This window comes from Tinamus guttatus, unplaced genomic scaffold (assembly GCF_059628265.1).
Source record: "Tinamus guttatus ecotype Peru unplaced genomic scaffold, ASM5962826v1 Tinamus_guttatus_pri_ptg000245l, whole genome shotgun sequence".
Classification (NCBI taxonomy): Eukaryota; Metazoa; Chordata; class Aves; order Tinamiformes; family Tinamidae; genus Tinamus; species Tinamus guttatus.
The window spans coordinates 206,770-221,963 of NW_028288779.1; the positions used below are offsets into that span (position 1 = coordinate 206,770).

The 15,194-nt window shown below is 41.3% G+C and overlaps 1 protein-coding gene across 2 annotated transcripts; it reads right to left on the reverse strand.

The window, feature by feature from the left end:
- Positions 1 to 197: 197 nt before the first annotated feature.
- OPTN (optineurin) lies at positions 198 to 14,389 on the reverse strand. Of its 2 annotated transcripts, none has more exons than XM_088526289.1 (13): positions 14,211 to 14,389; positions 12,808 to 13,010; positions 11,266 to 11,421; positions 10,015 to 10,091; positions 7,850 to 7,981; positions 6,992 to 7,073; positions 5,208 to 5,323; positions 4,607 to 4,756; positions 3,420 to 3,513; positions 2,610 to 2,768; positions 2,225 to 2,355; positions 1,400 to 1,482; positions 198 to 1,163 (listed from the first exon to the last, which is right to left on the reverse strand). In XM_088526289.1, the coding sequence occupies exons 1-13, from the start codon at positions 14,374 to 14,376 to the stop codon at positions 1,042 to 1,044; spliced, it is 1,671 nt and encodes a 556-aa protein (XP_088382415.1). In that variant the 5' UTR covers positions 14,377 to 14,389; the 3' UTR covers positions 198 to 1,041. The 2 variants fall into 2 exon arrangements, with proteins under 2 accessions (XP_088382415.1, XP_088382414.1); XM_088526288.1 differs by having other exon boundaries at positions 7,850 to 7,984.
- Between the last annotated feature and the right edge of the window lie 805 nt (positions 14,390 to 15,194).

Sequence of the window (15,194 nt, forward strand, 5' to 3'; positions counted from 1 at the left end):
GCTGTTTCTTGCCTTTCAAGCTGGTTCATGTTTTGTTAGAGTGGTGTATTTTCTTCCACTAGGTGACAGCAAGTTGGAATATAAACACATGAAAACACGGATAGAACTAATACACAGCAGTTCTTCTATCCCCATTTTTGAGCCACAGGTATTTGCAATCCAGTTTAAGCCTCTAAAGTATTCACGGGTAGAGATGATTTTATACTTATAATAGATTTATTCTCAGACATGAAAGTTCATTATACTCCTCTTTTTAAATTAGATTACATCCATCTCAGTTCTTTCTATCATGATACTGTACAGGTTCAAATGAACTTAATATAATAAAGAAGAATAAAGACCACACCTTAAAATGAACAGTTCTGTAAAACCAAGTGACTTGAATACACCGGTAGCTACATGTATCAGACCTAAATGATCTATCTTAAACCTTGCCCACATCTGGCTAAAGCAAGAAGTTACATAGGCCATCAAAAATTTAACATCAGATTAACACAGTCACAAGGACAGCAATAAAACTGTCACCCGAAGGAAGAACAGGGCTCATTTTGAAGAATACAACACTACCCCATTTTAGTGAAAGCTTCTCCAACAGTATTTTTAATGACCTACCTTCCTGATTAATAGTATAGGAAAGCTGAACTATATGTGGGCTTCCATACTTTAACTGATCAGTATCCCATTTCTCTTCTGATTTCAGTAATTCAACATGATACTGTAGGTTATCACTTGCATGTCAGCCATGAGGGCAAAGCGTGTCAGGGAGATGTTAGTCCAAGTTTTCACTGCAGCAGACACCCTGGTTGTTCCTTAATGCATTTGTTTTGTTAGCCTATAAAAATTCTTTTCCTAAAGCAGATTAAAACAAGACAACTGAGTACAGGGCAGGATGGGAGTCTTCCCCATTTCCCATTGAATTAATGAGAAAAATCCTAGAAAAATCCTTGACTAAACATAATGCTGACTGTTACTATAGCAGAAAGAAAAATGTATTTGTTTGGCAGGTGAAATTCCAGTATATGAGGAATCGGAGGGCATCACTCAATTAATGCAGTCCATAACATGAATCTGCAGCGTGTCCAAATCAGGGAGAATTTCTTCACATTTGGGACATGAATACACAGAGACATTCCGCTGCTGTGACCAGTCTTGACTACCAGTTCCTGCAAGCAGAGAGGATAAAAGATAACTTGTTATTGATTTTTTTTATTCTTTTTTTTTTTGTGCAATGGCTGAAGTAAGTCTAGCTCATAACTGCCAGAGAATCACGTTCCCTTCAACTAGCCGGATGCCAGGATAACCAAAGAGAAGTTGGGGATTTGCTTGCAGCCAAGCAAAGCTATTTTAACCCTGCAGAACCTGGTCTTTTTTTTTTGGCTAGGGAGGCTTCTTACAGTACCTCTTTGAACAAGATGAGGTGAATGTTCCCGATCTCCTGCTGCCCTGGCTCCATGGCGGTTCTGCATCTCTACCAAATTGCTTCTGAGGAGAACAAAGAAGCGAACGGGGTAGTTACTTAGAAGAACTAAAAGTAAATAAATAAGTAAATAAATAAATAAGTAAATAAAAAATAAAAAAAATAATAAAAAAGATGGAGAAGGTTTCCTTCCTATTATTTCCAGAAAAGGTAACAATGAAAATAAATTAGATACGTAAGATTTGTGTCAACCAGTAATGCATGTGGTCCACAACTGCTGCTCAGAAACAGGGTGGAGAATTCAGGCTGTGGAGGACACGGGCTGTGTTAATGCTGCTTTTTTTTTCTCCCCTCTTTTCCATTAAAAGAGCTAAAATAGCGAATGCCCAGGATATCACAGAACTTAACACTGCATGTGCCCACATATTGCCACCCCTTTAAGGCAGAAGCAGATACCCCTGGGACACATCCAGCAAACTTAACTACAGATTCAAAACTAAAATTGAAGGCAAACCCCCAAGAAATGCCTCAAATGAATAAGCAGGTTTATGAATCATCCAAAGCGAAATCTTTCCAGGGCTAGCAAGGATTAAAACACCTTACAGATTTTCTATCACAAAATTAAAAAACAGAAGTCAGTCACCTCTGTTTTTTTTCTCTTTTGAAATTCAAATTAACCAAGAAATAAATGACTTGAAGCCCATCTGTTTCTCTAGGGAGATGCTAGCAGGAATATACTGGTCAGCTCCAGCACACAGAGTAGCAAGACAATCTAACGGTAGCTCAGCTAAGCAGTGCACCTCTTACCGGCTGAGATCTTCAAGGTTTTGCTGCTCTTTCAGCATGTAGGCCAGCTGGAGGGCCAGCTGCTCCTTCTCCTCATGGATCTTCTCTCTTGCTGCCCTCTCGGCGTGGAAATCAGAACAATACACCTCCATCTGATCAGAAAAATTAAATTGTGTTGAGAACTTTTAAGTCTAGATTGAGTCGTACCCATGTAGCATACATCAAAACAGCAAACCCCTATTATATCCTGCATGTGCTTAAAACACCCCAACAGTATCTACAGGCTGCAGCGAAAGTGAATTCAGCAAACTGATATAAAATTTGCAGCGAGGGAGCTGGCAGATAACTCCCTTGTTTCTGAAGAGTGGTCAAAGGCACCATCCCTTTGCTGATGAAGAGCTCATACCTGAGCACGGAGCACGGCCATGGTTTCCAAGTCTTCCTCTTGCTTCGCAATTACTTGCTTCATTTCATCCATCTTGAGCTGCTTTGCAGCGAGGGCTTGTTCTGCCAGTTCCACCTTTGCAGAAAGTTCTTTGAAAGCAGCTTTATCCACGTAGTCCAGCTGCAAGGAAGAACTCTCACCTCAAGATATGACATTTCCTCAAGTGGGACAGTTTGCTACTTAGTCCTCCTGCCCTGGCATCTCCCTGGTCATGAAAGGAACTGAAACACCTCAATATTTTATTTTATAGATCTGTTTTGAGCTTTTAAGTTTCAATATAACAAGACAAAAAGAAGTCCCTAATGGACGCTGGAAAAGATAATTTCCCACTTTCCAAAATTCTACAGGAGCTACAAACAGGACCTCATTGTGGTCATCCTATAATTTTAAGATGGCACAAATATTTAGAGGTCTACCTTCCCCAGATAACATATTACAATACAGGAACACGCATATGCCTTTATATATCATTTATATCATTTCTGTCCATGGGCTGGGCTCCAGACTGCAGAGGTTAGACCCTCTTTAGAAAGCAGCATGGAAGTGCTGATGTGTTTCAATAATTGACAACAGAGCATCTGTGTTTTTCAGAGGAGTGCTGAAATTGCAGTGCTGTTATTGCAGTGCTGTTTTCTTATTCTGAGCATACTATGTTGCATGCTATGTTAGGTAGAAGGGATGACAATAATTTAAATTTGTTCCTAGATACATTCTCCCACCCTTCCCTCTCTACTCCTAATTCATGGTCATTTCTTCTCGTGGTGACTTTACCTCTTTGAGTTTCATGTCATCAATTGTTGTCATTGCCTCAGTGAGTTCAGAGAGGAGTTTGTCGTATGCATCCTGCAAGCCACTAAATTTTGCCCTGTTTTTGAAGAGAAAAAAGAGGTGAAAGTTTTAAAAACTTCAAAATTTTTGAATGTTTCTGTGCTCCTTTCAACATCTTCCATTTTGCAAAACTATCCTGCTTTTCCCAGTGAAGATTTCTTTCATTCTTCCATAAAATTTCAGTTTTCCCAGGTTTAAGACTAAGAATTGTATCTAGAAATCTAAATAATCCACTAGACTTTAGAAAAAAAGATGGTTCTTAAGAATGAATCTGTATCCCTGATGAGAGAAAAATTGGTCTCCATCTCTCTCAATCTCTCTTCCAAGGAATTGCATGCTGCTCTATCTGACTAAGTCTAAACAAATGTTCTTACAGATCTGCATGTCAGATTAAAGAATCTCTCACACAATATTTTTATATCGAGCTCATAAATTCTGTCCCAAATTTCAACACCTCCTTTAAAAAGACCTCCAGGTCTTGACTGAAGGATTCAGTGAGGAAGAATTCACGGTGAAATGAACCATAGACCCCAAAGATAGCGAATATCCTATCAAGCAGCCAAAGACTGATCCTTCAAATAATTCAGCCTCCTGCTACGGCTTGGACTGCCATTTTCACAGTCTTTACCTGGATTGCACAGGAAGGGGAGAGAGGGCATGCAGGCCTCCTCATTACTGTCACTTGCCCATTACTGTCACCCCCTGACTTGTCCTTACCATGTCAGCCTGTGGACACATTTACTCCTGTTCCTCAATAGGAGAGCTGTTGTCACTTTTCTGCTTCGTCTGCTTGTTTATTTAATCTGATCCCAAACACTTCTACCACTTTCTTAGACTTGAAGACAAAATGAAGATACAAGTCAGAACTTACAGCTCAAATTTCCCTAAGCAAGGGGTTACTGAGTAACAGGACTCAGTTTGGGCCTAATATGGAGACACCAGATTCAAGACATCATAGATGTTCAGGTAATGCAGATTTCTAGTTTAAACTCTACAGACAAACATGGTCTCAACAGAGGGTGAGGACACAAAACTCCTATTTCAGATTCAGTTGGTCAGTTTGGTCAGGATTTCTTTGATTTCCTTCCCTTATTGATAACAGATATCTGAAGTACAAAACCAAGTCATACTTTTCTTCCAGTGTCTTGGCTTGTTCCAGTTTGACCTCTGCCTGCATGCTCTCCACTTGAAGTTCCAGCTTCTTGGCAGTGTATATTAGCTGCTGCTTCTCATCCAGTTCTAATGCAGCAGCAGAGTTTTTCCTTTCGAGTACTTGGCATCTGACAGAACAAGGAAAAAAGATGGTTGGCTTCTTCTGTTCAGCTCTTCTTAGGCATTATACAAAAAAAAAATCTTTTTTTGTGGTTCATTTTAAAGACTTATTTTGATGAAGAACAAGGAAGGACAAAACTAAGTCTGTACAGATCCATTAGAAGAGGAAGCCAACACTTTTTTTTTTTATGATTATGAATCTAAGATTAAAACACGGATTGATTATGTGAAGAAGAAAACAAGAAAGATTTGTCTTTTGAGGAAGGCAGCTCAGATTTTGTCAGAATTATTCAGTTTCTGCACTTGCTCTTCTACTTACAAAGGAAGAGCAATCTTTTACAGCAGTTCTATGGAGCTGATACTTAAGTTGATATTTGTAGAGATGGTGAGTTTCCCATCAGTTGTCATACAAATATATAGTGGGTGTAATAGTAGAATTTTTGTTTTTCTGAATCTTACTTTTCTTGAAGCTTCTTCTGAATCATTTCTGCTTCTTTTAACTTCCCATGGGCCTCCTGAAGCTCTTTAAACAGAGCACACACTTGCAAATTCAGGATTTCTACTTCACTGCCAACCTTACAGAGAAAAAAATAAGGAAAAAATAGGAAAATTGATGATAGAATGCAAGATAGGAAAGTTGCAGGCTAATAAAGACCTCCAGCCCCAAGAAGTACCACTCTTCCTCTAGAGAAAACAGCACGAGTCAATCCATAACACTTTATGCTCAACATAAAGTTTTGCAGTGCTTCACCATTGCAGATTATCTCTAAACATGACAGAATGTCATCTTGACTTAACACTTTGGTAAAATCTGGGTGACACAAAGACACCAATGTTACTGACTTTCCAGTGTTGGCTAGAGTATAACTTAACTAGATGGGAAACACACCTGCATTTTCTTTCTTAGAGATCACAATGTAAAACACATTCAGGCATTTACTGCCACTCCTCTGAAATAACCCCAGAATAACTCCATTACCACTCATTCATGAATCAACATAGCAGACAAGAAGAAAATAATTTCTAGCAAAATTTTAATCAGCTTTATTGTGAGTCTCTGGCACTCTCCTTTGGGCTCTAAGTCCTGGGAAGAGCACTAGACAAAACACCTAATTAGTTAAATTTTCTATTATCTGCCATCAATGCCTGAGATGTTTGCAAATCTTCAGAGTGATTCACTTCTAATGGTCAAATATTCACAGAACCAGGACTATTTCTTACCTGATATGGGCAAGATACTGAACCATGCATATTCTGTACTGACTTTGTTTAGATCACTAACATCTTGTTCACTGCCCATCTGCTTGTTCAATGCAAAAATCCTAAAGCTAGGTAAAAAGCAGGAGGAGGAAAGAAACAGCAGCTACGTTCTCCTCCAACGCAACACATGAAGGACACCTCAGTGTCCCAATCCCTAAAGTATATCCATGTATTTTAGAAGAGGTGAAACCCTGGACTCCTGGAGCTACATCCCAGAACTTTCCTAAAGAAACCCTGAAATCTCCTAATCCTCCTAACATTAGTTTAATTGTCCCTAGTACTGTAGTGTTCACTGATAATGTCTGATCGTCTCATATGCATGAAAAGTCTCCAGCCCATTACATTCAGCTTGGGAATGAGTTGGTTTGCCATGGCTAAAAAGACACCTAATGCAGGCACAAAAATTAGACTGAATCTGAATCTATATCCCAGGCCCAGTATCCATTCAAAGCTGTCACTGAAAATAACAAGACTTTTTTTGCCTGCAGCTGCATCTCAGTCCAGGATAGTTATGTTCCACCTTTATAATGGATCTCATCAAAATGATGGAAAAAAAATAACACCAGGTACCATATGAGCCTACATATAAAGTCTGTTTTTACAGCTTTCTGCCAGGGGACTCTGACCCATAAGTTGACCTACCCAGCAGTGAGAAAATTCACCCAGTTTAAAATACTTTTGAACCTGAGAATGGCTGCAATCCTCTCTGTTTAGTGGGCACAGTCACAGCAAAGAAGCATACCTGGAATTGTCATGCTCCCCTAATTCTTGGCTATTAACCATACATCTGTTTTGTTGCCTGATGTAATTTTGAACCATCTCTAAGATCTGTATTGGAGAGTTCAAGATTCATTTCCAGGCCCCATGCAGGATATTTGTGCTTTGCTTCCTGTGTACAAGTGGAAATCAAGGTTCTGAGCTTATTGTCCTCAACAGACAAGCTCTGAGTTTTCACATCTCAGCCCAAGAGGACAAGTACTCACAGACTCTGAACTGTCCTCTTCCTTCTCAGTTTGAGTCCCACTCTCCAGACAATTTCCTTCTTCCTTCTTCAGCTTTGACAGTCTGAAATCAGAAGGATCCAAAGGTGATTTGGCCCACATTTGAGTGAGATTGTGACTGTTGAAGGATTTCATATGTGTCATGTAATCTCATCCTAACATCACAGCCATGAACTGAAGGCACAAATGTGCAGGAAAGCCCACATGACCACTAAAGTGATTTTGCTCACAGAGATCAGTCTTTGGTGCTGTCCAAAACTGCTTACCCTCTGGAAACGGGTCAGTCTGTTCACTGAACCTATAATTAACATTACTTCTATTTTCCTCTGATATTTTCAAAGGCTGAGATTTCTAAGAATCACTTGGCTATGGCTCATTACTTCTTCCAGGAAGACCATGTAGAAGCAATTACTGTGAGACCAGCTTTTTACAGCAGATGATGTTCAGGAAATCTAACTCTGTCTCTGCAAACTAGGGATCAGGAAACAGCTCCTGTTCAGGCAGTTTCCGGACCTGAACAGTCATGCTGATTTACAACAATATAACTGAGAAGACACAGGTCTTCATGCAAATCTCCATGGAAAAACATACTCTTTGATAAGTTTGGAATTAAATTTATTTTCGACATTTCCAATGAGCTTTTCTCAGTGCCTCACACAACTGGTTTATCCCTGCCAGGACTATGATAAAAAGTAGTTATTACTATTGAGCATTCAGGACATTCCCCATACAGATTACACTGATATTTCAGCTTGTCTCTTATCAGCCACAGACCTGGTAACTACAGCAGCATCCATGAAAGCAAGCAGCTCACATTGTCACAGTGCATCTGTTTCATACCTCTCTCTATGATTCTGCAGTTCCTTCTCAAGGTTTTCTCTCTTCTGCGTTTCATTTCGAAGGCAGCAGAGCAGCTGACTCACGGTTAGATCCTCAGACTCTAAATTCTTCCCTTCATCTGCAGGTTTGCTCCTGCTTCAAACAAAACCAACTGTAAGTAACAACAGCTATGATTTTATGGCAGAACCCTCTCTCCTCCAATGCCAGGACCTGTTGGGAAAGGCCCCAGTACAGAAAACCAACACTGAGCAAAGGGGAATCAAAACCTGCTCCTAGGCTGGGAGCCAAAGCCCTCAAAAAGCCCCTGTGTGTGCAAATACGGGCCTTGTTTTGCACAGTGCTCAGACAGCTGGGGAAACAGTTTTGTATATGAGCAAGGAAAACGAAAGTGATATAGACACCGGTAAACACAGGAAACATTTCTTATCTCTGTCTTACTCCTTTCCAGGAAAAGAAGGCATGTTCCATCAGAAAGAAGTATTGAAAATTGCTTTCTTTTTCAGGTAAAATCCCTTCAGTACTTCCACCTCTATCCTATTCTAAAGCTCTTTGGAAAATCATATTATGGTAATGTAGGAACAATTCAAAACAAACGCAAAACTCCCTGAAAAATAAGAAAAAATATCCCCTGTGATAAAATGCTGTATTCTATTCCCTCCCATGTTTATGTCCAGCCAGACAGAAGGTCAAACTCCTCTAATTATATGGTGAGATATAGGTGCATACACGGTGCATTTTGCGTTTCAAAAGCTCAGCTAGAAAGCAGCATGTGGTTAAAATTTCATTTCTGTAGTTCAGAACTGAAAGTAAACAATAGTCTTATATGTGCTGCTGTGAGCTAGAGCAAAGTTCAGTATCAAAGACAGTGTTCAGCCAGGAGTGTTTTAAGTAAACACCTTTATCAGGGGATTTTTACTGCATGCTTCTAACCCTAGGCATGAATCCTGAGTGAATCACGTTTCTCTGAGCTTGTTAACAGCACCAGTCTAAAGTTTCAATGCTGGACAAAGACACATGGCGACATCGGAAACGTTTTATGAGGCACATCAACCTCCTGTTATTGTAGATATGGCATAGACACTCCTCAAAAGGGAAGCAAGTCTTACAGAGAACGTCTCCTCGTAACCAGAACGTTCTCACAACCCGCTGCAAATGACAGTCTGAGTGCTTGCAGCCTGCTCTGTGGTCACACTTTCACTGTGTCTCTCTTGGACCTTAATCGTTTATTTGCTTGCAACTTAACTCAATTACAACTTCTTAACTTCATATATAAGCCCAAGCTTTCCATGTTATTATATTGGAATATTGTATTATATTGTTATTATCTTCTATTATATGCCAATCTCCCTTCCAGAACTGTGACTGGTTCAAGGAAAAACCTTTACCTAGTGCACAGCTTTCTAGCCTGCTGTCTCATTAGCATTCTGTATGTCTGTCCCTTCCAAAAGCAAAGGCCACAAAGTAAATAAGAAACTTCAGCCACAGCCATCTAGCTGTTAAAATGGGCACTATCCAAAATGGAAACTTTACTAGTATCAGCTGTCTATGTCCATGAAGAGTAAAGGTTCAGCTAAGGGCGAGAAAGTCCCTTATGCCCTGGAGCTGACGTAAAGAACAAATTTTGAGATGTACCTTAAAGAGATCATTGATATTTTAAGCCTGGTAATTTGAAAAATAGGACTATGTGATTGCACTCTCTGCCTACCACACCATAAAAGACCTCATACCAACTGCTCACAAGGTTTAGGTTTGGAGACCTCTGATTCTTAAAAACATCATGATAATGGGGTAGAGAGCAGATGATCTACTAGAGTCCTCAGGGACTAGAGACAGGGGCGGAGATTCAGCCTTCCTCTCTTTGGTCTCCATTGAAAGCTCGAAAACTATCAGACACTTGGCAAGTCCGTGTGTACCTAAGTGCCTTTGCAAGTGGCCTGAGCATTTACTATCTCCTCTCGGTGGAAGGGCAGATGAAAACAGGAAAGATAATTATCAGACAGCTGAAGATCTTCCTGCCATGGTAGGCTGGCAGAAGTACTGAAACGGAAGGATGCAAGATCACAGAAAAACAAACTTACTAGCTCATTGCTCATAGAAAAAAAATACTGTCCTCACTAGGAGCAAAACACATTGCAGAAGGATAAATAACATGACAACATACATACATGTAAATAGCAGCATTACTTGTCATTTCACCACTGTTATCTTGATTTTCTTTTGCAGTTCTAGTTATTTCTCCTTCCTAGGAAACAGAAAAACAGTTAGCTTCGAATTTGAACGAAGCAGAACATACAATTTTATTTACTTCATTTAAGCAATCAAAGAAAACAGGAAAAAATTACTCCAGTGGAAATTAAAATAACTGAAACATAAAAGTTCTACAGATCAGATTCACATTTGGAATTTCTGAAATATTTCACATGTTTTCTCTAGTATCTTTCCAGGACCAATCAGAGAAGTGGAACTCAGAGATTTGACCTTCTTTCATCCACAACTTATGTGGCCACTCTCCCCAAAGATGATGGGGCACCAAGGAATAAGACCCAACATCACTGGAGATGACTGAATACAGGCCTAAAAATCACTTCCCCACTCCCAAAGAGAACCTCTCCTCTTTTCCAGAGTAAAATTCAGCACCTTCTCCCTGAACCTTGTAGCTCAAAGGAGAATCTTTACAGCAAAAAATGAAAATACAGACTTCTTGCAATTTAAAATTTTCTTTGACAACTCAAAAACCTTTACAAATATGTTTTAATTAAATTATTTTACTCTCTTGTTAAAATTGTCCTTTCCAGAGAGGGATCCACTACTATGGAGACAGTGGAGATCCATATTTTCACTTTTCACATTTTCCCTGTTAAAACTTGTCAGATACAAGAACAGCAGAAGTAAATTTCTGTGCCTTTATGGCACACATTATAACTTTGTAATAAAATAGTGTGGACTTAATTTTGCTTGACCTCATCTTTGTGCTTCTGCCAGAAGGAAAACAAAGCCCATTCCTAAAAGAAACTGACCCCCTCTATGCAGAAGTGTTGCCCCTTAATAAATCAGCTGATGTTAGAGGCTATGCAACCCCTCTCCCAAATCCAGCTTGCCTCTATCTTGTATTACTGATGGTGCTGGTAGAGTTTGGTATTCCCTCTCAAAGAGGCATAAACAGTGTTCATTACTTTCAGAGTCAATTCACTCTTTCTACTAAAGGAAGATGAGGTACTAAATACTTCAAACTTTTTAAAAATGTCATCAAGTAAATAGCTGCACCTTCACTGCAAGGTGACACTCTCAGTCAGACCTGACTTTCTCATCAGCTAGACTGGTGCAGGAAGAAAACTAAGCTGGCAAAAAGATGCTGGAATCAAAGTTGCTGGCTGCTGCTTTTTATCCCTGCACTTACTTTTATTCCCTGCACTTACATGCATGGCAATCTCCACAAAAGAGTCCTCTGCAGCGTTGTTCAGCTTCACCTGCAGCTCCGAGATGATGGCGAGCAGATCCGCCTTCTCGGCCTGGAGCCGCAGCACCTGGGACTTCAGCTGCCTCGCTGCCTTCTCGGGAGTCAGGGAGCCCTCCTGGGAGAAACGAAACCAGCGTTAGCAACAGAAAGGAAACACCCGCCACGGAGCAGAGAGGCTGACACAGAATAATACTGCCCCACACTGCTGCTTCTCTCTTGAAGTTCACCTAGAACAACCCAGAACAGACTCCTGAGCTATGCTTTGGTCGGCTGGATAGCAAGAAGTGAAACAAGTTATCACACAATGAGGATCACGCTTCTGCAGGAGGTGGACCTGGATCTTTGGATACAGAGATACAGATAATTACAGAGTACAGATCATTAGGTTGTAAATCTTTGCATGAATCTATGTCTCTCATCACCACAAAATGTCTCAGGCCAGCCCACACTTTCTTCTTTCCATAATTCTTGTCTTTTAATTTTCCACCCCAAATCATTATTTCTCTTTCCCAAATCCACCAAGGATTCTAGGTAGAAAAAAATTATCAGGGAGATTTTATACATGCCCCACTTTCAGTCCTCTCTGTATTCTGTCTGCACGTAGATATCTCTCCCTATATTTTTGACCATCTTCCACAGTCTTTATTTATGAAGTGTCTATATGTTATGGTTGTCACTGACTGATAAAACTGCAAAGAAACCCTCGAGAATCAAGGCTTACTCTTTGAAGATCTTGGAGATAAGACTATAGAGAGAGACTTTTTTTAACGTTATCAAGTAACGTATTACTCAAGCAAGTTGGATCACTCAACCAATGACAAATGCTCAAGGATCCGAAGTACAACATGTTCTGAAGCAGGAAAAAGCAGAATAATGCCCCTACTTCCCTTTAGTGTCTCTTCCTGGCTCCTCTCCTCCTGACTTTGCTTGAAAATCTGGAATATGACTTCTGATTTAGTTTTATGTAAGCAGTACTTACATAATCACATGATCTATAAGGGGGCTAAGAGGGGTCTTTCTTACTCTTGCAACTTCTGAACTTATTAGCCAATTTCAGTTAACATAACAAAAGACTTCCTATGGAATTCCATAACACTGGCAGTTAGGAGAGAGAGGAGGCTCTATCAGTGACTGTTGAGAAGAAGACTAATACACTGACCCTTTACTGGACAACAGAAAACTCAGGTAGGGCCAGCAGGATACTGGTCCATATTGGTATCCAATATTGGTATCCAGGGCCATCCTGGATACCAATATTCAGATCCTGGATACGAATATTCATCCTTCTGGCAAGCAAGACATAAAGCTGGCAGGAAATGTACATGTATTTCTGAGAAGACCAGCTTCATAAAATAACTCAGGCCAACACTTACTGTTAAAGCATAAGGATGAAAATGGAGTATGTGGACAAGACTCCACGCCCCCCCAGTGTGATGAATGGATATGAATGCTCCAGGCTTCCAGTTTAAAAGCCGATCAATCCAAACAATTCCCAACTTACCATTTCATCTCCTTCTTCTCTTGCTTTTAAGCTCTGAAGCTCTTTCTGTAGCTGTTCATTTTCCATGCATTTGGCTAGCAAACACTGCTTAGCTTCTTTAAATTTTGACTCGTAAAATTCACGTTCTTCTCTCTGCTTCTCTCGCCAGACAGAAAGTTCCTCATACCGGTCCTTCATAGCTTGGTTGTGCAACTTCATGGCTTCTAAATCATAGTCAGAGATAAGACATTGATTCACATCAATACTCTGCCAGTAAAATAGCAGATTTCCTCAACACTAGGCTTAGCAGTCTTCTATATCTAATAGATTAACTTAGGTATAAAACAGGGACCTCCTTCTTAGTGTCCTAAACAGCAAACCAAAGCTACATTTCTTACAGTTCCCTAACTATTATAAAATAGCATTAAATCCATTGCTCAAATCACATATCTACATTCTAAGCCAAGAAGTATAGAGTTTCTTGCCTTGCTGCATGCATTCTTTAAAAGAACAATAACAAAATGAAAATAGTTAATTCTAGAGTGCAGATATTTTTACAGTAGAAGAGTAAGATTCAGTAGAGAAAATGTTCATTCTAGGCCAGTAAATTATTTAATTTAAAAGGATGCAATCAATTTGAAAGTCTCAAATATGTCTAAAAATGTTCGTCTTGAGACTTGACTGCAAGCACTGAAAATCATACAATCAATAATCTTAAGCAAAGACAGTTTCCCCTGGCTGAGAAGCATGTGCCAGTCCACTCCAGAATGCTCATGAGATTTTTACAGAGTCAATTAAAATATTTTGGACTTGCTTTTTAGAGCAACAAATGCAAATCTAGTAGCTTGAAAATCTTTTGTACATTTTATTTTCAGTAACTTCCATTGCATTCTGATGTTACATTATACACAGCCAACAAGATTTGCAGGAAGAAATTGGATATTGTAAATGAATATTAATCTGGAGAATCATTCTGTAAGGTATAAGTTAGAACAGCTGAAAATATGGTCCTAAAAATGATTCTGTAGGATATAGGACCTTCTAGCAGAATTCCAGAGGTACCTGTGAAGCTACTTTCCTATCAGTGATATCCTTATGACTTCATGGCAGAGAGTTTAGAGCAGATTTCCAGAGGATTCAGATGGGATTTAGATACCACAGCTTAAAATCATAACACCCAGGAAATAATGCAAATTCATGCTCTGTTGCGCTATGAACACCGAGGTCTTTTAGAGGGAATAAAGACAGCTCTTTATTTCACATCAAAATAGCAATTTTTGATGCAGATATAAAGATTTTTCAGCTCACTTCCCCAAGTGCACAGAATTACCATTCCCAAGCAAATAATTCACCCACAAACGGAGCTGTTTTCCCCCTATCCCTCCACACAGCTCCGGTGGGATTTGGCTGGTGCTGGCGCTCACCTTTCAGCTCGTTGTTCTCGGTGATGAGCTCCTTCATCTGCTGCACCATCTCCTCGGGCGTGTAGGTGCTGAGCACAGGGGCGGCCGGGCCGCCCGTGCCGTTGGCCACCCTCCTGCGGGGATCCTCGCCATGCTCGGCCGGGCGGCTCTGCAGCTTGCCCGACATCCTGAGGCGGCCGCAGGCGAGGGCAGCCGAGAGGGTGATCTGCTTTTGGCCAAAGAAGCGCTGAAAAAAAGAAAGAAAGAAAAAAAAAGCAATCATACCTTCAGTGCATCCACATGAGCCGGCTGAGCCCCCTTCTCCTTCCATGACCTGTCAGCCAAGGGACTCGGCTGCCCCTCCGTGGGACTCCAGTGAGTCCGGGGCCACCGATCCCGGGTGCTTTGGGCCTAGCAGGGCCGTGGTTGCCCCATGGGCCGCGTTCTGGCCCCGGGATGCTCCCATCCCTTTCCCGAGAGGCGCGGAGGCTCCGGGCTCGGCTCGCGCTCACCCTCGCTCACGCCGTGCCCATGGCCGGCAGGCGGAGGGCGGCCAGCAGTGGCCTTGGTGGCGGCGGTGGCGGCTGGCAGTGCCGGCTCAGCTGACTGCCGCGTCCCCGCCTACCTCCACGGGGATTTCCTGCGGAAAATCCGCCCGGCTCTGGCTCCCGCTCCAGCTCTGGCTCCAGCCCTCCCTGCTCCCTGGGGCTGGCAGCAGGAGGGTCCCCCATGAAGGGATCCAGTGTCCCCTGGTCACTTGGGGGCCCTGCGGCTCCCTAAGGGCCTTACGCACATGTCCGTAGTGCTCATCATGCCCTCCTGGGAGCATGTTGCATGTAGGAGACACAGAAAAGTCCTGGAATCCGAGCTGGAAAAAAACGGATCACAGGGATGGGGACGCCCAAAGCCCGTAGAGTCTGGAGTGGCATCAGGAAGGTTGATATTTCTCATTGCACAAGTGTTAAAAAGGGACAACAGGTGGAAAACACATCCAGGGAAGCACTT